This window comes from Bombyx mandarina, chromosome 02, assembly GCF_030267445.1.
Source record: "Bombyx mandarina strain Sakado chromosome 02, ASM3026744v2".
Taxonomy (NCBI): domain Eukaryota; kingdom Metazoa; phylum Arthropoda; class Insecta; order Lepidoptera; family Bombycidae; genus Bombyx; species Bombyx mandarina.
Window position 1 is genome coordinate 2,556,269 of NC_143209.1, and position 23,615 is coordinate 2,579,883.

General features: G+C 45.0%; 6 protein-coding genes across 6 annotated transcripts; 3 read left to right on the forward strand and 3 right to left on the reverse strand.

Moving 5' to 3' along the window:
- Positions 1-2,512: 2,512 nt before the first annotated feature.
- Positions 2,513-3,018, reverse strand: LOC114241868 (chorion class A protein L12-like). Its single transcript, XM_028172837.2, has 2 exons — positions 2,968-3,018; positions 2,513-2,857 (listed from the first exon to the last, which is right to left on the reverse strand). Exons 1-2 carry the CDS (start codon positions 3,016-3,018, stop codon positions 2,513-2,515), a joined length of 396 nt encoding a protein of 131 aa, XP_028028638.2.
- Positions 3,019-3,364: 346 nt separating this feature from the next.
- LOC114241999 (chorion class B protein L11-like) lies at positions 3,365-4,174 on the forward strand. Its single transcript, XM_028173016.2, has 2 exons — positions 3,365-3,415; positions 3,743-4,174. Exons 1-2 carry the CDS (start codon positions 3,365-3,367, stop codon positions 4,172-4,174), a joined length of 483 nt encoding a protein of 160 aa, XP_028028817.2.
- Positions 4,175-6,386: 2,212 nt separating this feature from the next.
- Positions 6,387-7,231, reverse strand: LOC114241997 (chorion class B protein L11). The gene is made up of 2 exons (XM_028173013.2): positions 7,141-7,231; positions 6,387-6,812 (listed from the first exon to the last, which is right to left on the reverse strand). The coding sequence occupies exons 1-2, from the start codon at positions 7,189-7,191 to the stop codon at positions 6,387-6,389; spliced, it is 477 nt and encodes a 158-aa protein (XP_028028814.2). The 5' UTR covers positions 7,192-7,231.
- A 200-nt stretch (positions 7,232-7,431) lies between these two features.
- On the forward strand, positions 7,432-8,244 carry LOC114241869 (chorion class A protein L12-like). The gene is made up of 2 exons (XM_089734367.1): positions 7,432-7,588; positions 7,699-8,244. Exons 1-2 carry the CDS (start codon positions 7,538-7,540, stop codon positions 8,047-8,049), a joined length of 402 nt encoding a protein of 133 aa, XP_089590493.1. The 5' UTR covers positions 7,432-7,537; the 3' UTR covers positions 8,050-8,244.
- Positions 8,245-10,427: 2,183 nt separating this feature from the next.
- Positions 10,428-11,887, reverse strand: LOC114241898 (chorion class B protein L12). The gene is made up of 2 exons (XM_089734929.1): positions 11,262-11,887; positions 10,428-10,942 (listed from the first exon to the last, which is right to left on the reverse strand). Exons 1-2 carry the CDS (start codon positions 11,310-11,312, stop codon positions 10,490-10,492), a joined length of 504 nt encoding a protein of 167 aa, XP_089591055.1. The 5' UTR covers positions 11,313-11,887; the 3' UTR covers positions 10,428-10,489.
- Positions 11,639-12,191, forward strand: LOC114241899 (chorion class A protein L11-like). The gene is made up of 2 exons (XM_028172882.2): positions 11,639-11,711; positions 11,822-12,191. The coding sequence occupies exons 1-2, from the start codon at positions 11,661-11,663 to the stop codon at positions 12,170-12,172; spliced, it is 402 nt and encodes a 133-aa protein (XP_028028683.2). The 5' UTR covers positions 11,639-11,660; the 3' UTR covers positions 12,173-12,191.
- Positions 12,192-23,615: the final 11,424 nt, after the last annotated feature.

A 23,615-nucleotide genomic window follows, 5' to 3' on the forward strand; every position in this document is an offset into this window, starting at 1 on the left:
AATTTGCGTAATTACTGGTGGTAGGACCTCTTGTGAGTCCGCGCGGGCGGGTACCACCACCCTGCCTATTTCTGCCGTGAAGCAATAATGCGTTTCGGTTTGAAGGGTGGGGCAGCCGTTGTAACTATACTTGAGACCTTAGAACTTGTATCTCAAGGTGGGTGGCGCATTTACGTTGTGGATATCTATGGGCTCCAGTAACCACTTAACACCAGGTGGGCTGTGAGCTCGTCCACCCATCTAAGCAATAAAAAAAAAAAAGAAAAAAAAAAAAAATTATTGGTGGTGCCCTATAAAGATCTTTGGACCCGCGATCTGCTCCCAATATCTGCAAAGTCACAAGGCCAACATGCGCCATGCACCTCCTTAACGCTAAATCCTCGTATGAGTTTCGGCTCCCTGCCGGAAAATAAACGGTGTACCTAAATAATTTAAAGACTTTTTATTTAAATTAATCAGTTCTATGTGGCCTAACAACATTAACACGATATTAGGGTAAGAAAAGAAAAATGCCGCTTATATAATATTATGTATATTTATAGAAAAATCGCCTGTCTACCACCTATCTGCAACGCTAAATGCGCTACTTTGGCCACGTTGCAGAGGTGTAGACAACTTGGAACGTCTGATGGTCACTGGAAAAGAAGAAGGAAAACGTCCTAGAGACCGGAGCCCCAAACGTTGGTCCGACCAGATCTCCGAGCAAACCAGAGGACCACTTAGTGCTGCACTACACCAGGCAACTGACCGGAACCGATGGAGACTGGCAGTCGCAAAGCTGAAATGGAGTCACGATCCTCAGCAATGAGGGAGTTATGGAGAAGAATAGAAATATAATATTATGTATAAAATCATTATTTTCTATCAATCAAAATACGCACCCATTATATCGATATATTTCTGCCAGTGCAGTCGTAATTTTTCGATTCTCTTCTCGAAGAAATCAAGTGTACCGAAGGGAATATGCTCTTCAATGACATATTGTACCGCTGCCATACCTAAGTATTGAATTTTTCCCTGCCAAGAAGTTGTCCAAGCTTTGAAAAAAGATAAAAACCTATCAGCATAAGGTCTGGTGAGTAGAGTTGATGACGTAAAACTTCCAACTGTAGCTCTGGAATCTTAGAGACGGTCTGTTGTACAGAATGAGGTCGAGCGTTGTCGTGTAGGAGGAGCCTAATAAAAATGAAACCCGCAAAATTATAATTTACCTAACTACTGGGGGTAGGACTTCATGTGAGTCCGCGCTGGTGGGTACCACCCTGCCTATTTCTGCCGTGAAGCAGTAATGCGTTTCGGTTTGAAGGGTGGGGCAGCTGTTGTAACTATACTTGAGACCTTAGAACTGATATCTCAAGGTGGGTGGCGCATTTACGTTGTGGATGTCTATGGGCTCCAGTAAACACTTAACACCAGGTGGGTTGTGAGATCGTCCACACATTTGCAATAATAAAAAAAAACCGGATATTCGCTAGCTTCTCCATTGTTCCAGTCCAGTCCCTCACAGTACACACCTAGAATAATGCTGTACCCATTTGTTAAGAAGTCGTCATGAATTATACTGGCACTAGCTAGATCAACAAACAGTGACTTTTTTAGGGGTAAGTTTTCCTTAAGAGCTTAATTGCTGAATCAGGGTAGAAACAACGTGATGACCGCTTACTATTATAAAAAATATTTTTTTATAAATTTGAATTAAAAATAGTGTAAGAAAAATGATTTTATTGTAAAAAAAGCGTGGGGTGCTTTTCAGGATATTATCAAAATAACCCTTCTACTCATATCTGTTCATAAAATGTTTATAACTACTGATGCACATGCATTTACAATATTATCATTTTTTCTTACACTATTTTTAATTCAAATTTATTAAAATTTATTTTCTATTATTTAGTTGGATTTTCTATAAAAGCGTATTTTTTTTAGTTTTTTAAACAATTATTTACTTTTCATTTTTTAGTTAAATTTAATTTGTATCAAATTTTTTTTTCAATTTTTTTTTGTATTGAATTGTCATCGGTTCTTAATAAGTGTACCAAATTTCGAGTTAATCCGACGTTTGGAGGGGGTCAAAATCACGTTTAAAATTCCGTTATATACTAACATAGTTACATACGTCTGAAGCTAATAAAAGCGTACTAAAAGAATCCATTTTTCATCGCAAGTCACAATGCGTTTCAAAATCCCTTGGTTTCTGTGTCTGTTAAGCAACGCAAGGCAAACCTTGACGCGTTCGTCAATCGTTCAGTGTGTGTCCACTTATCAAATTTTTTTGCCCTGCCCATTTGACGCAAATAAACCTATATTGTTTTGATGCAAACGCTAGAAGCTGCTGTTAAGGCAGTGGCTTATTGAGTTTCGTCAGCATCAGAACAAATAAACCTTAGCCCATCTGACTTTGACAACAATAACGGAATTATGGCATCCAGCAAAAAATAAAAAATATATTTTTATATCGTTGCATTGATTAGAATTTTATTTAGAATCGAACCGTTGATTAGTTTACAGTGTTTCAGTAGTATCCAGCCAGACCACGTCCACAGCCGCAGGTGGGGGCGCAGTGTCCGCAGATAGAGACGGCACCAGCGGCGCAGGCGGGACCTCCGTACTCGACACCACCGATGATGGGCACGCGACCACCGACAGCGGTGACACCAACGACGGGCAGCTCACCGGCGACTCCCACGTTGCCGATACCCTCGCCGCCGTATGTACCACAACCAGCGCCGTAGGCACCGTCGAGTCCATTCCAGCCGGCACCGAGTCCGTTCCAACCAGCTCCATAGCCGAGTCCGAGGCCACCCAAACCAGCTCCGCAGCCGCAGCCGCCTAGACCCAGGTACTGACCGCACACGTTCTACAACAGTGACATAGTTCTGCTTAATACTTGAGGATCTGGCACTAATATACAATTCAGCATTGTTTGCACATAAATAGTAAACAAATCAAAAATACAAGATGACTTACTTGGATCAGGCAAGCCTGGGCGCAGAGGAGGAGAACAGCGAAGATAGACATGGTGTGGTAATGTATTCACGTGCTGGAGACAGAATGCTGCTACTTCCACACGCCAACCCTTTTATACTATTATTTCTGCTCCGCTGAGGCTCATTGTCCAGTAAATGTCGACACACTTAATCAAAAACAATTGCGAAAGATATTGGTGCTTTCTCAATCGACACGTAAAATAGTACCTTCCAATTTCCCGATTACCACATTATTTACTGATACATAATAAAATTTCTAATACATTAAATTTATAGGTCAAAGTCACGTCTATGTGATAATGCGCTTACCAAGTTTTCTGTATAAAAACAGGCGCATCTTACATTAAACTCATTCTGAAGTCATTCAGTGAAACAACATGGCCGCTAAACACATTCTCTTCGTCTGCGCCTCCGCCCTCGTGGCACAGGTACGTGACACGAGTTGATCGACTGTTACTACATAATTATGTTCCTTCACTACTTTGAAAACAATGACACTGATAGAGCTGATGGTGGCGTGCCTCTCGTGTGGAGCCCCTAGCCGTGAAGACACTGAACTGACTGACTATTGAGAAACCAATCCATTGGTATTGGAGACACACAAACAAGTAAACAGAACATGCTGTTATTCCTTCGATTGTTGTGAAGATCCAAATGACTTGGACTCACATTTCGACAAACTGATTGAATTTGATTTGTAATTTCGTGTTTCTTCAAAGCATCTTAGCATCATTTTAATTATTCTGTTCTTTTAGGCTGCTCTGGGCGTTGGACGTTTCGGCGCTGGACTCGGTGGTTGTGGCTGCGGAGGTCGCGGCTACGGTGGTTACGGCTACGATATCGGCGCTGCTGCTGCTCTGGAAGCTTCTTGCGGAGGAGGTCTCCCCGTCGTCACCTCCTCTGCTGCTCCTACTGGTCTGGGTGTAGCTTCCGAGAACAGATACGAGGGTACCGTCGGTGTCTGCGGCAACCTGCCGTTCCTGGGTACTGCTGATGTCGCTGGTGAGTTCCCCACTTATGGTCTTGGTGGCATCGACTACGGCTGCGGTGACGGCGCTGTGGGCATCATCGCCGAGGACCGCGCCGGGCTCGGCTACGGCGCTGGTTACGGTCTCGGCTACGGCGCTGGTTACGGGCTCGGCTACGGAGGCTACGCCGGACGCGGCTGCGGCTGCGGTGGCATCTGATGAAATACTCCAACATAACCCTGGGCTTTTGACTTCAAATTGAAATAAAAAGTTTTAAATTGTATTTGCGAAGTTTATTTTTTTTCATTCTGACGACGCAATCAAATTCTATTCACACGAATAATTCAAATTTAAAAACAATGTATAAACGCTACCTATATATACTATTTCGATGATTGCTAGATCTAGTGACTAGTGATGAGATTGTCGAAGACAAGCGATGCTAACATAGTTACAAGACACGAATTAACAAAATATACTTTACATTCGTTTGACGGGGTTTTCTAATGCTCTAGTTGCTTTAAGAACGGTAGAAGAGTTCATGATTAATGTTTTGGTACCATATACTGGTGGTAGGACCTAGTCCAACTGGCTGGCGACCACCCTCCAACTCGAGTATGTCGCCAAATAGCCCAGTCGTGTTCCGGCGTGTGGGTTAGAGAGCCAGTTCTATTCCTTCCCTTTCCTTTTCTGTGTTGGAGGACTTGATGATATCTGGAATATGCGGAGCAGACTAGCGTGCGGGCTCGCGGGACGTGATTGTGTGACGGGGGCATGGGGAGACCCAGTGAAGCGGTATTCGCCGCCGCCCGCCAGTTAGTAGGGGATCTGAACCCGGATGCCACTACTGAACTCCGCCCGGGAAGCTGTCCCGCCAACCGGTGTAAAATCCTGTCGTGCGGTTATCGTGCCGGAGTCGGACACCAAAGTGGATCCCGGCGATCGTACGCAGGGTGGGCTGGAGACCCTTCCAAGAACTGTGTTTCACGCTTTAATCAGCTGTTGTCATGATTTCACTTCAAACAACCAACCTCACCCAATGCCACTCTCCAAAAATAATATCATGAAAGACAAGATAAGAAATAGGGTTGTATCGGCGATTTCCCAATCCACATAATGCGGATTTCCGCAATGCTAGGAGCCTACGTAGCAACCTTAACGCTGAACACGACTACCTTGAGACTGCCTGCCTGCTCTACTTTTTCAGATGCAGATATTTACTCCCGATGATACCACGTACCTTGAATACCCTGGCTGGGTATTGGAGCACAACCTCCTGCGTAAAACCGGGGTGTGTGTATTCGTCCGGGCTGATATCTGTTGTCGTCGTCTTCGGGGCCTCGAACAACGGAACCTGTGCCTCTTGTGGCTGCACGTAGATCAGGGGGGTTGTACCCGAATCTACGTCTGCCTGTACAGGTCCCACAGCAGTGATGCAGACTCAGCTCTGATTGAGCATGTGTAAGAGGGGACTAACCGCGTGCTTGAGCAGTACCCATCTGCGGAGGTGGTGGTTCTTGGAGACTTTAACGCTCACCACCAAGAGGGATTGGGGTCCACTGACCTCCCGGGTCGGGCTGCTATAGTTTCGCTTTGGCTTACGGTTTCTCCCAGCTAGTGACACAGCTCACTCGTGTCCCAGATATTGAGTTTGAATGCTATTTTTCTGAACTTTTATAGTTACATGTATGTAAGCTTATCTTGAAAATATCTTTGGCGAGATTCAGGCATCTGTCAAATATCTTGTGTTTCGCGACAGCTCTTGTACAATGTCAATATTATAAATAAACATAAAAACAACCTAAATTAACTTTTAAATTCCTCCTCGTGATATTTTAGTGAAACGCACATGAAAGATTTTTTCGGTACTGCATTTTTATGTCCATACTAGACGAGCTACCAAAGATGATTTTTCTACTGTTCATTAAGAACTCTTTTCGGACCACATTTTAAGTTCAATTACACCTTATCTTGCTGCGCCCAGGGTATCGTTCTAGAGACGGATGGTACTTGGCAAAAATCATGCCTTACAATGCACTGGCGATAAGTGCAGTGGTTCAAAGTGAACTCTGCTTTGGTGTCGGATGGTGCTATAGTAAAGGGTGATGGGAATTTTTTCCCTTGGAACTTAGAGGTATAGATTTAACCAAAATCGGTCCGTTGACTGGTGGTAATTTGGTACAAGTATTCTATGAACGACAAATACCGGCTCTTTGGAGGACTAGCATTTAATGAAAAGATGCAATAGCTTACATTTGTATTCAGGAAGGGTTGAATTGAGAACCATATTTATTAGTGCTTTCGACTTTATCCAAGCACTTCTGTCCCAATTAACTACAGTTACTGAGCAACAAGAAAAAGCATTTATGCTGTTGATATTCTTTTATTTCGTTTGGAGGAGGGGGTCCAGGAGTCGTTTTGAATCATTTCTTCAGATGCCACCGCATCCGCAGCCCCAACCGCGTCCGGCGTAGCCTCCATAGCCGAGCCCGTATCCAGCGCCGTAGCCGAGACCACCAGCGTAGCCGATGCCTCTCTCAGCAGTGATGCCGACGGCGCCGTCACCGCAACCGTAGTCGATTTCACCGAAACCATAAGTGGGGAACTCACCAGCGACATCAGCAGTACCCAGGAACGGCAGGTTACCGCAGACACCGACGGTACCCTCGTACCTGTTCTCGGAAGCTACACCCAGACCAGTAGGAGCAGCAGAGGAGGTGACGACGGGGAGACCTCCTCCGCAAGAAGCTTCCAGAGCAGCAGCAGCGCCGATATCGTAGCCGTAACCACCGTAGCCGCGACCTCCGCAGCCACAACCACCGAGTCCAGCGCCGAAACGTCCAACGCCCAGAGCAGCCTGAAAGAACAGAATAATTAAAATGATGTTAAGATGCTTTGAAGAAACACGAAATTACAAGTCGAATTCAATCAGTTTGTTCAAAATATGCGTCCAAGTATTTTGGATCTTCACAACAATCGAAGGAATAACAGAATGTTCTGTTTAGTTGTTTGTGTGTCTCCAATACCAATGGATTGGTTTCTTAATAGTCAGTCAGTTCAGTGTCTTCACGGCTAGGGGCTCCACACGAGAGGCACGCCACCATCAGCTCTATCAGTGTCATTGTGTTCAAAGTAGTGAAGGAACATAATTATGTAGTAACAGTCGATCAACTTGTATCACGTACCTGTGCCACGAGGGCGGAGGCGCAGACGAAGAGGATGAGTTTAGCGGCCATGTTGTTTCACTGAATGACTTCAGAATGAGTTTGATGTAAGATGCACCTGTTTTTATACAGAAAACTTGGTAACCGCATTATCACATAGACGTGACTTTGACCTATAAATTTATGGTATTAGAAATTTTATTATGTATCAGTAAATAGTGTGGTAATCGGGATATTGGAAGGTACTATTTTACATGTCGATTGAGAAAGTAAAAATATCTTTCGCAATTGTTTTTGATTAAGTGTGTCGACATTTACTGGACAATGAGCCTCAGCGGAGCAGAAATAATAGTATAAAAGGGTTGGCGTGTGGAAGTAGCAGCATTCTGTCTCCAGCACGTGAATACATTACCACACCATGTCTACCTTCGCTGTTCTCCTCCTCTGCGCCCAGGCTTGCCTGATCCAAGTAAGTCATCTTGTCTTTTTGATTTGTTTACTATCTACGTACAAACAATGCTGACTGGTATATTATTGCCAGATCCTCAAGTATTAAGCAGAACTATGTCACTGTTACAGAACGTGTGCGGTCAGTACCTGGGTAATGGTCTAGGCGGCTGCGGCTGCGGAGCTGGTCTGGGTGGCCTCGGACTCGGCTATGGAGCTGGTTGGAACAGACTCGGTGCCGGCTGGAATGGACTCGACGGTGCCTACGGCGCTGGTTGTGGTTCATACGGCGGCGAGGGCATCGGCAACGTGGGAGTCGCCGGTGAGCTGCCCGTCGTTGGTGTCACCGCTGTCGGTGGCCGCGTGCCCATCATCGGTGGTGTCGAGTACGGAGGTCCCGCCTGCGCTGCTGGCGCCGTCTCTATCTGCGGACACTGCGCCCCCACCTGCGGCTGTGGACGTGGCCTGGCTGGATACTACTGAAATACTGTAAACTAAAGAACGGATCGATTCTCAATAAAATTCTAATCAATGCAAACATATAAAATACTTTTTTATTTTCTGTTCATAAATTTAGGATGGGCCTTAGTCCGTTCTCTCTATGTTTTGTACCACCATGTCGTTTTTAAGATCGTCTATCCCACCGGCGGACCACAATTCATTCAAACTGTCTAGGACCATTGCTGTCATCCACAACACGTTTCCAGGGACCATTTTCGCTACACAAAGCGCTAAAGCATGCCCATCTGCAAACGAGACATACGGAGTACTTAGTGATTTTTTTTCCACCAATTTTAGTAACCTCAAGGGTTTATACTAGATCGTCGAAATAGTTCACCTACTACGGGGCTCAAACATGACGACAACCTTGCTAACAATTACCCTAGCAAGGGTAGTGCTTCGCAGAATCTACCCCGGGATCGGAAATGCGACCCACTGAGAAAATCCGGCGAGAAACTCAGTGGGCTGTGTCTGCCTTTTAATTTATTCGCCGAGTCCTTCGTCGAATGCAACGGGTTCGACGAGGACGATGACCGATGTTTGAGGTACTTAAAATCACTGTTAGTGGATCGGGAAGAATCGAAATGACGTACCTAAGGCGACGTCGACTGTTTTCCATTTGACCCACATGATCGGGATGTAGTTACCGGCGGCCACGATGAGAGAGTTCTCGTGCCCTGCCGCTTTTTCGAAATGGCGCACTGATGCCAACTGAGATACTTACTGATGGACTCCAGGCCCATTTAGTCGCGGAGGTCCTCATTTCTCATGCAACACGGAGCTCCGGCGGCTATCCTGCAAAAACGTGATTGTATGATTTGGAGGGGCTTCAAGCTAGTGCGGGCCGCATGAGCGAACACTATACTTGCATAGGTCATGACCGGGCGTATGCAAGTTTTGTAGATTGTCACCGTTATTACGAAGGGACAATTTACTTCACTTGCAAATCATCGGATAGAGACGTTCTGGTATGAACGCGGCTTGGTCGCGTACCGACTTAATGTGAGGGTGGAATGTCATCCCTCTGTCGAAGGTGACGCCTAGGTCCTTGACCTAGTACTTGCGGCAGGCAGCGGCTTGGTATAACCCTGGCATTGCTGACGTCCGTAAGGGACGGTAACCCCTGACCGCGAGGTGGGTGCATCGTCTGTCTTTTTTTTTATTACCATTGTAGGCAGACGAGCATACAGCCCACTGATGGTGAGTGGTCACCGTCGCCTATGGACTTCAGCAATTTCAAGAGGCAGAACCAAGCCGCTGCCTATCGATCAGTACTCTCTACAAGCCATGCTTGAAGACATGTCATAGCGCTCGGGAAACACTGTAGAGGGGAACTCATTCCATAGCCGGATGGTACGTGGCAAAAAATACCTCTGGAAACGCACTATGGATGACCGCAGTGGCTCCAAGTAGTACCGATGAACTCTACTCCGGTGGTGGGTGATGCGATGGTAAAAACGAAATGATAGTATCATCTCGAATAATTCCTCAGAGCACATACCCATGGAATATACGGTACAAAAAACAGAGGGACCCGAAATCCCTTCGCAGACCCAGAGGTTCCAAACGATCCGTGAGAATGGGATTATCGACAATCCGAACAGCCCTCTTCTGTATGGAGTCAAATGGACGAAGCTGGTATTTGGAAGCCCCGGCCCAGAGATGGGAGCAGTACTCCACGCGAGGCCGGAATTGTGCTTTATAAAGCAAAAGTCTTTGTCCAGGCGTGAAGTACCGCTTTGCTCTGTTGAGGAGTCCCAGCATTTTGGACGCCAACTTGGCTTTGCCTTCCAAGTGACTCCGAAACTGGACATCGCTCGAAATGCCGACCCCAAGTATCCCGATACTCTCGGAAAGTTGCAGGAATATTCCTTGGAATTGCGGCGCCATGACAAAGGGGTCCTTCTCAGCAGTGAACGCGCAAACTTGTGTCTTTAACGGGTTGAATTTAACCAAGTTAAATTCACCCCACTCGGAGACTCGCCCCAGAGAGGTCTCCACTTCAGGCACAAGTTTTGATCGTCTCTCTTGCACCACGCTCCGAGAGAGACTCTGATGGTTGATATATCGCGCCTGCCGTCAATAAGCGACAGGTCAATTATATACATGATGAAAAGCGTGGGGGAGAGCACAGAATCTTGTGGAACGCCAGCGTTAATGGTCATGGTATCAGAGCAGCAAAACCAGCAGAGCAGCAAGCCAACCGGCAACACTAACGAAAAGCTAAACTTTGAAAGCCAGCTTACACAAAAATTACACTAAACATTTAAAGAATTCAAATGTACACGACGAACCGATGTAGGATCATAAACATTTCTTTTTTACTAAAACTTCGAAACAAATAACAAACTCAATCGCACTTTTGCCATATTTTATTTCAGTTCGACAGTAGGGGGTTCGGGATTTACATTAAATCACATGACTAGATGCCACCGCAGCCGCAACCGCGCCCGACGTAGCCTCCGTAACCGAGCCCGTAACCAGCGCCGTAGCCGAGCCCGTAACCAGTGCCGTAGCCGAGCCCGGCGCGGTCCTCGGCGATGATGCCCACAGCGCCGTCGCCACAGCCGTAGTAGATGCCACCCTCACCGACAGTGGGGAAGACGCCCTCCACGTAGGCGGTACCGAGGAGAGGCAGGTTACCGCAGACACCGACGGTGCCCTCGTACGAGTTCTCTGATGATACTCCTAGACCAGTAGGAGCGGCCGAGGAAGTGACGACGGGCAAACATCCTCCACGAGAAGCTTCAAGAGCAGAAGCAGCGCCGATGTCGTAGCCCAGACCAGCGTAGCCGTAATCGCCATAGCCGCGACCTCCGCAGCCACAACCACCGAGTCCAGCGCCGAAACGTTGGAGGTACTGGCCTAGAGCAGCCTGAAAGAACAGAATAATTAAAATTATGTTAAAATGCTTTGAAGAAACACGAAATTACAAGTCGAATTCAATCAGTTTGTTCAAAATATGCGTCCAAGTATTTTGGATCTTCACAACAATCGAAGGAAGTTCTGTTTAGTTGTTTGTGTGTCTCCAATACCAATGGATTGGTTTCTCAATAGTCAGTCAGTTCAGTGTCTTCACGGCTAGGGGCTCCACACGAGAGGCACGCCACCATCAGCTCTATCAGTGTCATTGTGTTCAAAGTAGTGAAGGAACATAATTATGTAGTAACAGTCGATCAACTTGTATCACGTACCTGTGCCACGAGGGCGGAGGCGCAGACGAAGAGAATGAGTTTAGCGGCCATGTTGTTTCACTGAATGACTTCAGAATGAGTTTAATGTAAGATGTGCCTGTTTTTATACAGAAAACTTGGTAACCGCATTATCACATAGACGTGACTTTGACCTATAAATTTATGGTATTAGAAATTTTATTATGTATCAGTAAATAGTGTGGTAATCGGGAAATTGGAAATGGTACTATTTTACGTGTCGATTCAGAAAGTGCCAATATCTTTCGCAATTGTTTTTGATTAAGTGTGTCGACATTTAGTGGATGACGAGCCTTAGCGGAGCAGAAATAATAGTATAAAAGGGTTGGTGTGTGGAAGTAGCAGCATTCTGTCTCCAGCACGTGAATACATTACCACGCCATGTCTATCTTCGCTGTTCTCCTCCTCTGCGCCCAGGCTTGCCTGATCCAAGTAAGTCATCTTGTGTTTTTGATTTGTTTACTATTTATGTATAAACAATGCTGACTTGTATATTAGTGCCGGATCCTCAAGTATTAAGCAGAACTATGTCACTGTTACAGACTGTGTGCGGTCAGTACCCGGGTAGAGGTCTAGGCGGCTGCGGCTGCGGAGCTGGTCTGGGTGGCCTCGGACTCGGCTATGGAGCTAGTTGGAACGGACTCGGTGCCGGCTGGAATGGACTCGACGGTGCCTACGGCGATGGTTGTGGTACATACGGCGGCGAGGGCATTGGCAACGTGGGAGTCGCCGGTGAGCTGCCCGTCGGTGGTGTCACCGCTGTCGGTGGTCGCGTGCCCATCATCGGTGGTGTCGAGTACGGAGGTCCCGCCTGCGCCGCTGGTGCTGTCTCTATCTGCGGACACTGCGCTCCCACCTGCGGCTGTGGACGTGGCCTGGCTGGATACTACTAAACTATTGTGAATAAAACAATAACGCTATAGTAAATTTTTACCAGATGCAATCGAATTTTTGTGTTTCCTTCTCAGAAAACAAATATCTCGATAATAATTAAATAATATGGTAGACATTAGGATATTTATGCGAATACACAACTGTGTTTCTTAAGGTATCGTATGAGTGATATAGCTTGAACCTATCTTTTTGCAAAGCGTCCTGGTAGGCGATGCTCGACTTCTGCGAGTCCACCTTCAGCTGGCGATCTTCTTGTATACTTTACTCACAGGTGGGCTGAAGCCTTGGAGAGCAAGGGCGAGGCTCTTGCTGTGAACCTTGATATCGCGAAGGCCTTCGACAAGGTCTGGCATAGGGCACTTGTATCGAAGCTACTGTCAGCTTACGGAATCCCCGAGGGGCTCTGCAAGTGGATCGCTAGCTTCTTGGATGGGCGGAGCATCACGGTCGTTCTAGACGGTGAATGCTCTGGTACCATGACCATTAACGCTGGCGTTCCACAAGGTTCGGTGCTCTCCCCCACGCTTTTCATCTTGTATATCAATGACATGCTGTTTATTCATGGCATGCATTGCTATGCGGAGACAACACGGAGGATGCGCGATATATCGGCCATCAGAGTCTCTCACGGAGCGTGGTGCAAGAGAGACGATCAAAACTTGTGTCTAAAGTGTGGCTGAAATCGGCTAAGGAGTCGGCGAAACCGTTGTGGCCTAAAGGATAAGACTTATCTAACTAGTCAGGTCATAAGTATTGTCACACAGTAAAAACTTTTCTTTTAGAATGCTGGCCACAAAAAACTTTATTGAATTCGAATTTCGAATTGTTCATGAAAATAAAAATGAATACTTTTAGAATTTTACTCATTTTTAAATATGGAGTGGACGCTTAAAGAAGACCGTGTTGCAGTTATTGCGTTGCATCGTTGCGGTTACGCGACAATTCAAATTTTTAACATACTGAACAATTTTAATATAACCAAAAGATTCGTTTATCGTACCATCAAACGGTACAATGAAGACTCTAGTGTAGATGACAGGTCAAGAAGTGGTCGCCCTCGGTCTGTTAGGACTCCAGCAGTGATAAAAGCTGTGAAGGCGCGAATTCAAAGAAATCCCAAACGTATGCAGAAACTGTTGGCCCTTCAGATGGGGTTAAGAAGAACCACGGTGAAAAGGGTGTTAAAATCGTTTGAATGCTCGTCTAATGGACCTGAGACTGAAGAGATGCCGCGCTTTGTTGAAGCGGTACGCGGGAAAAAAATATCGGGAAATCCTTTTTTGGATGAAAAATTTTTTACCGTAGAAGAGAGCTACAACAAACAAAATGATAAGGTGTACGCACACAGTAGTAAAGAAGCGAGCAACCGTATTCCGCGTGTCCAACGAGGTCATTTTCCATCCTCGCTCATGGTATGGTTGGGAGTTTCTTATTGGGGCTTAACAGAGGTACATTTTTGTGAGAAAGGTGTAAAAACGAATGCAGTTGTGTATCAAAATACAGTCCTTCAATCTGCGCGGCCAGTTGTCTGAGGTCCATGTCAATATCGGCGGCTGCCTTAATCAAGGATGTCTTGAGTGACTCCAAATTGGGATGAGGCTTTGAGCACGCCTTTTCCTCCAAGTGTTGCCATATCTTGTAATCTAACGGATTCAAATCTGGACTGGAGAAGGGGCCAGTCTTCGTGCCGGATGAAGTCGATTTCACGCGCCGCCAGCCAGTCTTGTGTGCTCTTCGCTCTATGAGCTGGCGCCGAATCTTGTTGGAATACCCAGTGCCTGTTATTGAACATGGTATGAGAAACAGGTTCCACAAGGTTCGTCAGGACTGTATTTTGATACACAACTGCATTCGTTTTTACACCTTTCTCACAAAAATGTACCTCTGTTAAGCCCCAATAAGAAACTCCCAACCATACCATGAGCGAGGATGGAAAATGACCTCGTTGAACACGCGGAATACGGTTGCTCGCTTCTTCACTACTGTGTGCGTACACCTTATCATTTTGTTTGTTGTAGCTCTCTTCTACGGTAAAAATTTTTTCATCCGAAAAAAGAATTTCCCGATATTTTTTTCCCGCGTACCGCTTCAACAAAGCGCGGCATCTCTTCAGTCTTAGGTCCATTAGTCGAGCATTCAAACGATGTCCTGTTTTTCTTCGATATGCCCGAAGCCCTAAGTCTTCATTTAACACCCTTTTCACCGTGGTTCTGCTTAACCCCATCTGAAGGGCCAACAGTTTCTGCTTACGTTTGGGATTTCTTTGAATTCGCGCCTTCACAACTTTTATCACTTCTGGAGTCCTAACAGACCGAGGGTGACCACTTCTTGACCTGTCATCTACACTAGAGTCTTCATTGTATCGTTTGATAGTACGATAAACGAATCTTTTGGTTATATTCAAATTTTTCAGTATGTAAAATTTTGAATTGTCGCGTAACCGCAACGATGCAACGCAATAACTGCAACACGGTCTTCTTTAAGCGTCCACTCCATATTTAAAAATGAGTAAAATTCTAAAAGTATACATTTTTATTTTCATGAACAATTCGAAATTCGAATTCAATAAAGTTTTTTGTGGCCAGCATTCTAAAAGAAAAGTTTTTACTGTGTGACAATACTTATGACCTGACTAGTTAGATAAGTCTTATCCTTTAGGCCACAACGGTTTCGCCGACTCCTTAGCCGATTTCAGCCACGGCGATAACTTTAACTCCATTTCTAATAGCCACGGTGTGCTCATGTTTGGCTAACATAGCCAATCTTATTCCTAAGCGTTCATGCACATTGCGGACAGATGGGCACACCAATATGATAGTTGTAAGATATAGCACAAGGCGGGTGTATTTTCAGTTTTTAAGTGCTTCAGGGTGCTTCACTAGACATGTTTCAAATTGTGATCGCACCGTCATCTATAAGGTAAAGTGTTTTTGTTGCTTGACGTTGGTCTATGGTGGGGCGAATGAAAATATTTTAAAACGCATAACTTCAGCACTGAACTAACAATGCTGTCGTTTTTCGGGTAGGTATATAAAATTGTAAGAACAAACTATAAATTTTGTGTAAAATAAAAAAATGCTTTCTGTTCTTGGGAGGTAAATATGACAAAGGAAAGATCTTTTGCTGAATGGGTGGTATTGCTCGGTAGAGCGACGGTCCGAATGTTGATATTCGGAACTTGAATATATGCAAGCTTAACTTGAAAATTCGTTAGCCAGTACACACACAAGCTTATCGCATCAAAATATAAGCGAGCCTTAGATGATGCGGGTAGGCATAGATTGCGTGCAGCAGAGATGCGAATGTTGCGATGGATGTGTGGAGTAACGAGAATGGATAGAATACGGAATGAATATGTTAGAGGAAGTCTGAAAGTGTGTTATAATGCTATTTTTCTTTATTAGATCACGTTCGTAAGATATTAATTGAGAAATAGCGTTATTTTTTGAGACAACAGGTAGGTAATGGTGATTGACATATTATCTATATCATCGGTTACCAAAACTCTCATAATAGTATTAAAAATCAGAAGAAGAACCATTTAAAAAAATTACAGTTGGGACACGTTTACAGAGACTTAAAACAATGACTCACGCACACCATGTCCACGACTACCTTCTCTCACGAATGCCACCGATCGAATGAATGTTTCGAGCAAAGGCGTTGCTATTTATAGGCACCTGGCGCGATGACGTGACTCTCGCCCCACCGCCTGACGTCACTGAGTAGAGGGGCCGGGTAGTGACAAATTCTCTAACACGGCCTCTCCTGACAGCTGAACGGCCTCGTCAGCTTGGTTCCCTTCAGGCTGGTCTCCCTCGACCACCCCAACCTGGTCTTCCTGCTCCTCTTCAACACGATCACCATGGGACTCATTCTCATTGGATAAGTGCCCATCGTGTTCATCGTCATTTAAAACAGAAAACTCTTAGTAAGCTGCTCAATGTTTGTTCTTGCCATTATTAGCAGTCACCCACTCCAACCAGACCACAAGTGTGCACTTCAAGTGATCATATCAGAATAGGCGGCCACCAATATCCGTATACGTTAGGCACATACGGTATAGAAAAACGCTTAAAGTTAATTGTTTCGCCAATGAATGAGTCCGGATTCTCAGACACTGAGTAAACAATCACTTGCGTCATGGTCAATTGCCAAATGCCAACAAACATTGAAACATAACCGTTAGCATTACCATCCAATAACCACTATCGGGGTTTTTAGAGGGCAATATCAACTACGAAGCGTTGCCACAATGTCGGGGCATTGCCACAATGTCGGGGCAGAACAACAGCCACAATGTCGGGGCATTGCCACAATGTCGGGGCAGAACAACAGCCACAATGTCGGGCATTGCCACAATGTCGGGCAGAACAACAGCCACAATGTCGGGGCATTGCCACAATGTCGGGGCAAAACAACAGCCACAATGTCGGGGCATTGCCACAATGTCGGGGCAAAACAACAGCCACAATGTCGGGGCACAAAAACAGCCACAATGTCGGGGCATTGCCACAATGTCGGGGCATTGCCACAATGTCGGGGCAAAACAACAGCCACAATGTCGGGGCAAAACAACAGCCACAATGTCGGGGCAAAACAACAGCCACAATGTCGGGGCAAAACAACAGCCACAATGTCGGGCATTGCCACAATGTCGGGGCAAAACAACAGCCACAATGTCGGGGCATTGCCACAATGTCGGGGTTTGCCAGGATTCTGTAACACGGCCACTCCCGACGGCGAGGCGTCCCGACCGCTTCATCCCTCAGCAGAAGCATATCTCCTCCAGCTACGTCAGAGCTTGCATCAACAAGGTCACCCTCTGCAACGTAACAAAAAAAATTACACCCAGACCTCAATCCCTACTACAGACGCAAGCGTGCACTCTTACATCTGCAGCGAGGACGAGCCAAAGATAAACATTTGAAGTGAGAAGAATAGATATCGCACAACTGTCCCAAACTGCGCAATTTGAAACACCTGCACGATTCCTTTACTGAGTTAGCCTGTCAGGAAACGTCTAAAACAGTAGCGCGCTGTTGTCGGCAATATTCACCGATACAGATACTGAACATTACAGACACAACACAGCTAAACAGTAGGGACGCAAGATCCGGCCGAATCCGCATCTACCATACTGCTCAAAAAAATAAACGGGAAGTAAAGCACCGTCGTGCCCACCTCAACCTCAAAAATGGGAAGTAAAGCACCGAAGTGCCCACCTCGACCTTCACATATTAATTTCGAAGAAAAGGCTGCATGTCACCAGGGTCCACTCGTAAGGATGATGTGGAAGCAGGGCAGCCGTCCCAGCTCCAATCTGCTCACACGATGCGAGGCTGCACCACGTGTGGCGGGCGTCCCGCTCGACCGTCCTGATAGATAATCCGTTGGGTAGTCCGCAGCAGCAGGCCGCAGACTAAGCGACATCGCCCTCTGCGTCACTGCCAGTCGTACGGCACCGTGAAGTTGGCGGCTCGCGAGCATCACGTGCAGTGTGCACACGAGCAGTACGTGCGGTATGCACGCCAGAAACAGGCGAGCGCGCGCAGGCAGCGGTACGCGAGCAGTGCGCGCATTTTGCACGCCAGAAGTAGGCAAACGCGCACAGTTACGGCACGCGAGCAACACGTGCAGTATGCACGCCAAAAGTAGATGGGCGCGCGTAGGCAACGGCACGTCGCTTGCGTGCTACTGCCGCAGGAACCATTGAGGGCCCGAGCTGGCGACAATGCCCGTGAGGCACCATCCTCACCATTGGGTAAGGTCCACGGATTGAGAAAAGTATGAAAGCATCAAAGTAAGCAGTAATTGTAAAACAAAACAAAGTTCAGAGTTTTACTCTACTGTGGGCTATTTGAGTCCTTTATCCCACTTCTGATATTAAAAATCAGAAGAAGAACCATTTAAAAAAATTACAGTTGGGACACGTTTACAGAGACTTAAAACAATGACTCACGCACACCATGTCCACGACTACCTTCTCTCACGAATGCCACCGATCGAATGAATGTTTCGAGCAAAGGCGTTGCTATTTATAGGCACCTGGCGCGATGACCTGACTCTCGCCCCACCGCCTGACGTCACTGAGTAGAGGGGCCGGGTAGTGACAAATTCTCTAACAATAGTAATATTTTGCGCCTGATCGATTTTTCCTACTAAAACATCTTGTCCGATGCTAGTTCACTTTAAGGTAAGGCATTCCGCATTGTTACTATGAACTGGTTTCTGCTGTGAGTCAGTTCACGGCGCTAACGGAGCTAAGGGATTACGGGAGCTCACAACAACGCAAATCATATCGCGACGCATACTTCGAGACTTATGAACCCACGCGACGGTTTAACTGGCTTAAACCTCAGTTCTAGTGGCATTTACGTACTGATGTAGATATATTTCATTATGAAGTTTTGAAATCGTGGTGGCCTTATGGATATTCAAATTCAAAATCGTTTATTTCCACTTAGATGTCAGTATAAACACACTTGTTGAATGTCAAAATATAAATAACGAGCGACCCGCCCTCGCTTCGCTTCGGAAACATTAAAACACACATGAAACCAAAAAAAATAAACAAAAAAAAAAATTTAAAAAAGTAGCCTATGTTCATCAGGGACAATGTCGGCTTCTAATGGAAAAAGAATTTTTCAAATCGGTCCAGTAGTTTCGGAGCCTATTCGAAACAAACAAACAAACAAATCTTTCCTCTTTATAATATTAGTATAGATAAACGAAAAAACAAGTCAATATACGACGACAACGTATGATAAGACGACTTACATACGTGTTAAGTTTTGAAATCGTCGTGGCCTTATGGATAAGACTACGTACATACGTGTTAAGTTTTGAAATCGTCGTGGCCTTATGGATAAGACTACGTACATACGTGTTAAGTTTTGAAATCGTCATGGCCTTATGGATAAGACTACGTACATACGTGTTAAGTTTTGAAATCGTCATGGCCTTATGGATAAGACTACGTACATACGTGTTAAGTTTTGAAATCGTCGTGACCTTATGGATAAGACTACGTACATACGTGTTAAGTTTTGAAATCGTCGTGGCCTTATGGATAAGACTACGTACATACGTGTTAAGTTTTGAAATCGTCGTGGCCTTATGGATAAGACTACGTACATACGTGTTAAGTTTTGAAATCGTCGTGGCCTTATGGATAAGACTACGTACATACGTGTTAAGTTTTGAAATCGTCATGGCCTTATGGATAAGACTACGTACATACGTGTTAAGTTTTGAAATCGTCGTGGCCTTATGGATAAGACTACGTACATACGTGTTAAGTTTTGAAATCGTCGTGGCCTTATGGATAAGACTACGTACATACGTGTTAAGTTTTGAAATCGTCGTGGCCTTATGGATAAGACTACGTACATACGTGTTAAGTTTTGAAATCGTCGTGGCCTTATGGATAAGACTACGTACATACGTGTTAAGTTTTGAAATCGTCATGGCCTTATGGATAAGACTACGTACATACGTAACGAGGGTTGGGGTTGAGCCGGGCGTTCCGGAATCCCGCGGGTAGACCAATTTTTCTGAAATACATACATTCATAACAAATGTTCACGGTTAACTTCCAAAGTGTAAATAACTGGAAAGAATCACGCACGGCCATCCGGACCCAAATTGGGATTCCCCGTGTTATTGGTACCAGAGGCTGACATACGTACTTATATATGTTTAAATATATACATATTACATAATTAAGACCCGGACAAAAAGCAAGCAAACCTGTTCACCACAGCAATGTTTGCCCGAGGTGGGAATCGAATCCACGACCCTTAGTGCAACAGTCAGGGCTGCTAATTACTGCTCCACCGAGTCAGTCAGGAATAGCATCGTGTAATTTTTCTTTCTTCAATATTTTCGGTTCCTTTTACTGGTGGTAGGATCTCTTGTGAGTCCGTACGGGTAGGTACCACCGCCTCACCTATTTCTGCCATGAAGCAGTAATGCGTTTCGGTTTAAAGGGTGGGGCCGTTGTAGCTGTACTTGAGACCTTAGTACTTATATCTCAAGGTGGGTGGCGCATTTACGCTGTAGATGTCTATGGGCTCCAGTAACCACTTAACACCAGGTGGGCTGTGAGCTCGTCCACCCATCTAAGCAATAAATAAAAAAAAAAAAAAAAAAATCGAAATCGAATCGAATGCGGGGTGGAGCAAAAGGCTTTTTAAAAAGAAACTACAGAGCTACCGTTCAAAACGGAGGATGGTTTAAGACTAATTTATTCATAAACATGATTTGCTTATATACCATCTTACAAACAAGGGATGTTTATCTTATTCTATTTCAGGGTATGGAATACAAGGAGCATTATATTTGTTATCTAATCCTTAATTACCTAAAGTTAAGCAATGGAGTTCTTATTATTGTTATCGGGTTATAAAGCGGCTATTGTGTAATAGGCTGATTATGGCTACATAACTCTCGCAAAAATTTAATTTACTTAATCAGTGTTAGGGCCTTTTGAAAGTCCTCACGAGGACGGACCACTGTCCTGCCTATTTCTACTGCAAAACTGTCGGGCGTCCCGGCTCCAAAGTCAGTTCAACCGAAGCTCTGATCTCACGTCTAACAGTGGATTCTCACCATCAGCTCTGACTCACTAATTTCCAGCTGCGCCATGACCTCCTGCATCCGCCTGAGTAGTTCATTTTAGAAGCACTCAAACCACAAGGCCAGCAAATCTGAATACATATCCTTCTTCAAACGAGGCTTGTGGAGAGTTCTTTTTTTTATTGCTTAGACGGGTGGACAAGCTCACAGCCCACCTGGTGTTAAGTGGTTACTGGAGCCCATAGACATCCACAACGTAAATGCGCCACCCTAAGTTGTAAGGTCTCAGTATAATTACAACGGCTGCCCCGCCCTTCAAACCGAAACGCATTACTGCTTCACGGCAGAAATAGGCAGCGGCTTGGCTCTGCTCCTGGCTGAAGTTTATGGGCGACGGTAACTACTTACCATCAGGTGGGCCGTATACTCGTCTGCCTACAAGAGCAATAAAAAAAAACTGAATAGTTTGACAGCATCTTAAAGGTATCAGCAAACCCTAACGACCGTCAGTAATTAAACCATTGGGTATTTCATGGTTACATTTTTTTTTATTGCCCGTGTAGTCAGACGAGTATACGCCCCACCTGATGGTGAGTAGTTACCGTCGCCAGTGGACTTCAGCAATGCCAAGGGCAGAGCCAACCTGCTGCCTACTGTTAGGTACTCTCCACACGCATCGTTTGAAGAAGAACATATCATAGCACTCGGGAAACACCATGGAGGGGAAGCTCATTCCAAAGTCGGATGGTACGTGGCAAAAAATACCTCTGGAAGCGCCCTGTGGATAAACGCAGTCTCTCCGGGTAGTATGGATGAACTCTACTCTGGTGGCGGGCGGTGTGATGGTAAAAACGAGATGACGGTTTCATCTCAAAAAATTCCTCAGAGCACTCACAACATAAACATAAACATTTTTTTTTAGATGGGTGTACGAGATAACGGCCCACCTGGTGTTAAGTGGTTACCGGAGCCCATAGACATGGACGACGTAAATGCCAACCCAACTTGAGACATGAGTTCTTAGGTCTCAGTTTTTACAGTACAATTGCTGCCCCGCCCTTCAAACCGAAACGCATTACTGCTACACGGCAGAAATAGGCAGGGCGGTGGTACCTACCCGTGCGAACTCACAAGATGTCCTAGCACCAGTAAAAATCTTATTCGAAAGAACTTACTTGTATATTATCATTCTTATTTATTGTTTAATTTATTTTGATTTCTATACGTGCGAATTGATGGATTATTATTTTCTGATAATCAATAAATAAATAAATAAACCCGTAGTATTTTATTTGATAGGAAGTCAGTTAATGATATTCCGGTGCCTTGAATTACACACGTCAGATGTCAAAGTGACAGCGCGGGAAACTCGACGTGTGGCCTTGCTGTGTGACATTACGTAGACACTTCATTAAAATACAATGCACCGCTGCATATAAATTAACGCTCACGTCATTTTACTATATTAAAAAAAAAAGTTGAGTAACTGGTTCGTTCAGGAATGTAATCTCGTTAAAGTACTTAAATATTAAAAAAAAAAATTATACAAACGTACCGGCATCGGCACAATAAATATTAATAATCTCTTGTCTGTTTGTTCGCCATCAATAATAATGCCTACAGACAATTTCCGTACTGCAATGTATAAATATTGAAGAGAGAAAGGGAGTATTCTTTATTGTACACCAAATAAACAATGCGGAATATTAAATAAATAAAAAGTACAATTGGCTGTCTTGTCGCTAAAGGCGATATCTTTTAGACAATTTGTATCTAGAGAAATTTTAACAAAGATACAGCGGGTTTAATACGGTGTTTAATAATATTATCTACTATTAACAATATTTAGAGGGATTAAATCAAAAATAGACCAAACCTTTAAGCACGTTGTTAAATAAGAAAACTACTATACGGGAAGATCGGTATTTTTAATTAGTTCAAACTGGCACACTAGATGTGTTTTAAATGAAAATGAATCTCAATCTCAGTCATCGATTGAGATTACTAGGCTATGAGTGTTTTATTGAAATAAAGATTTTAGTGTTATAATCCATTAAATTTTGCCCCACAATCCCATATATAAATGTCGGAGACGGTCATTAGTTAGGTATCAAAACAAAGCACAGATGCCCGAGAGGTGACAACACGATCGCAATGTCGTCGGAACTCGGCCAACCTCGTGCTACGACAGAGCCTAGCCGATGGAGGCGCATAGACGCCATCACATTTTTTTTTATTGCCCTTGACAAGACAGACGGACAACCCACGGCCCATCTGACGGTGAGTGACTTCAGTAATGCCAGGGGCAGAGCTAAGCCGCTGCCTACCGCTTAATACTCTCCACAAGCCTCGTTTGAAGAAGGTCATGTCATAGCGCTCGGGAAACACCGTGGAGGGGAGCTCATTCCATAGCCGGATGGTACGTGGCAAAAAAGATCTCTGGAAACGCACTGTGGATGACCGCAGCGGCTCCAGGTAGTTTGGATGAACTCTACTCCGGTGGCGGGCATTGCTGGTAAAAACGAGATGACGGTATCATCTCATCTCGAACAATTCCTCAGAGCACTCCCCATGGAACATACGGTACAAAATACAGAGGGAACCGAAGTCCCTCCACAGACCCAGAGGCTCCAAACGATCCGTGAGAATGATTACCAACGGTCTTCTTGAAGAGCGGTGCCTCCGTCCTAAGAACTGTCATTCGTTTTCGTTTGCTAACGTCAAGAGAAGATTTCTATATTGTTCTAAAATAAAAAACGTGATTTGTGTACTCAATGTTTCTCTTAACTCGATCACCCTATTCGCCCCTATGATGTCTGACGTTGAGTCTTGATAATGCGGTTTCTCCGACATCTATATATA

Coding starts and splice junctions, on each gene's coding strand:
- LOC114241868 (XM_028172837.2), bottom strand. CDS start 3,018: ATGTCTATCTTCGCTGTTCTCCTCCTCTGCGCCCAGGCTTGCCTGATC. Junction 2,858..2,967: donor CCCAGGCTTGCCTGATCCAA/GTAAGTCATCTT, acceptor TCACTGTTGTAG/AACGTGTGCGGTCAGTACCT.
- LOC114241999 (XM_028173016.2), top strand. CDS start 3,365: ATGGCCGCTAAACACATTCTCTTCGTCTGCGCCTCCGCCCTCGTGGCA. Junction 3,416..3,742: donor CCTCCGCCCTCGTGGCACAG/GTACGTGACACG, acceptor CTGTTCTTTTAG/GCTGCTCTGGGCGTTGGACG.
- LOC114241997 (XM_028173013.2), bottom strand. CDS start 7,191: ATGGCCGCTAAACTCATCCTCTTCGTCTGCGCCTCCGCCCTCGTGGCA. Junction 6,813..7,140: donor CCTCCGCCCTCGTGGCACAG/GTACGTGATACA, acceptor CTGTTCTTTCAG/GCTGCTCTGGGCGTTGGACG.
- LOC114241869 (XM_089734367.1), top strand. CDS start 7,538: ATGTCTACCTTCGCTGTTCTCCTCCTCTGCGCCCAGGCTTGCCTGATC. Junction 7,589..7,698: donor CCCAGGCTTGCCTGATCCAA/GTAAGTCATCTT, acceptor TCACTGTTACAG/AACGTGTGCGGTCAGTACCT.
- LOC114241898 (XM_089734929.1), bottom strand. CDS start 11,312: ATGGCCGCTAAACTCATTCTCTTCGTCTGCGCCTCCGCCCTCGTGGCA. Junction 10,943..11,261: donor CCTCCGCCCTCGTGGCACAG/GTACGTGATACA, acceptor CTGTTCTTTCAG/GCTGCTCTAGGCCAGTACCT.
- LOC114241899 (XM_028172882.2), top strand. CDS start 11,661: ATGTCTATCTTCGCTGTTCTCCTCCTCTGCGCCCAGGCTTGCCTGATC. Junction 11,712..11,821: donor CCCAGGCTTGCCTGATCCAA/GTAAGTCATCTT, acceptor TCACTGTTACAG/ACTGTGTGCGGTCAGTACCC.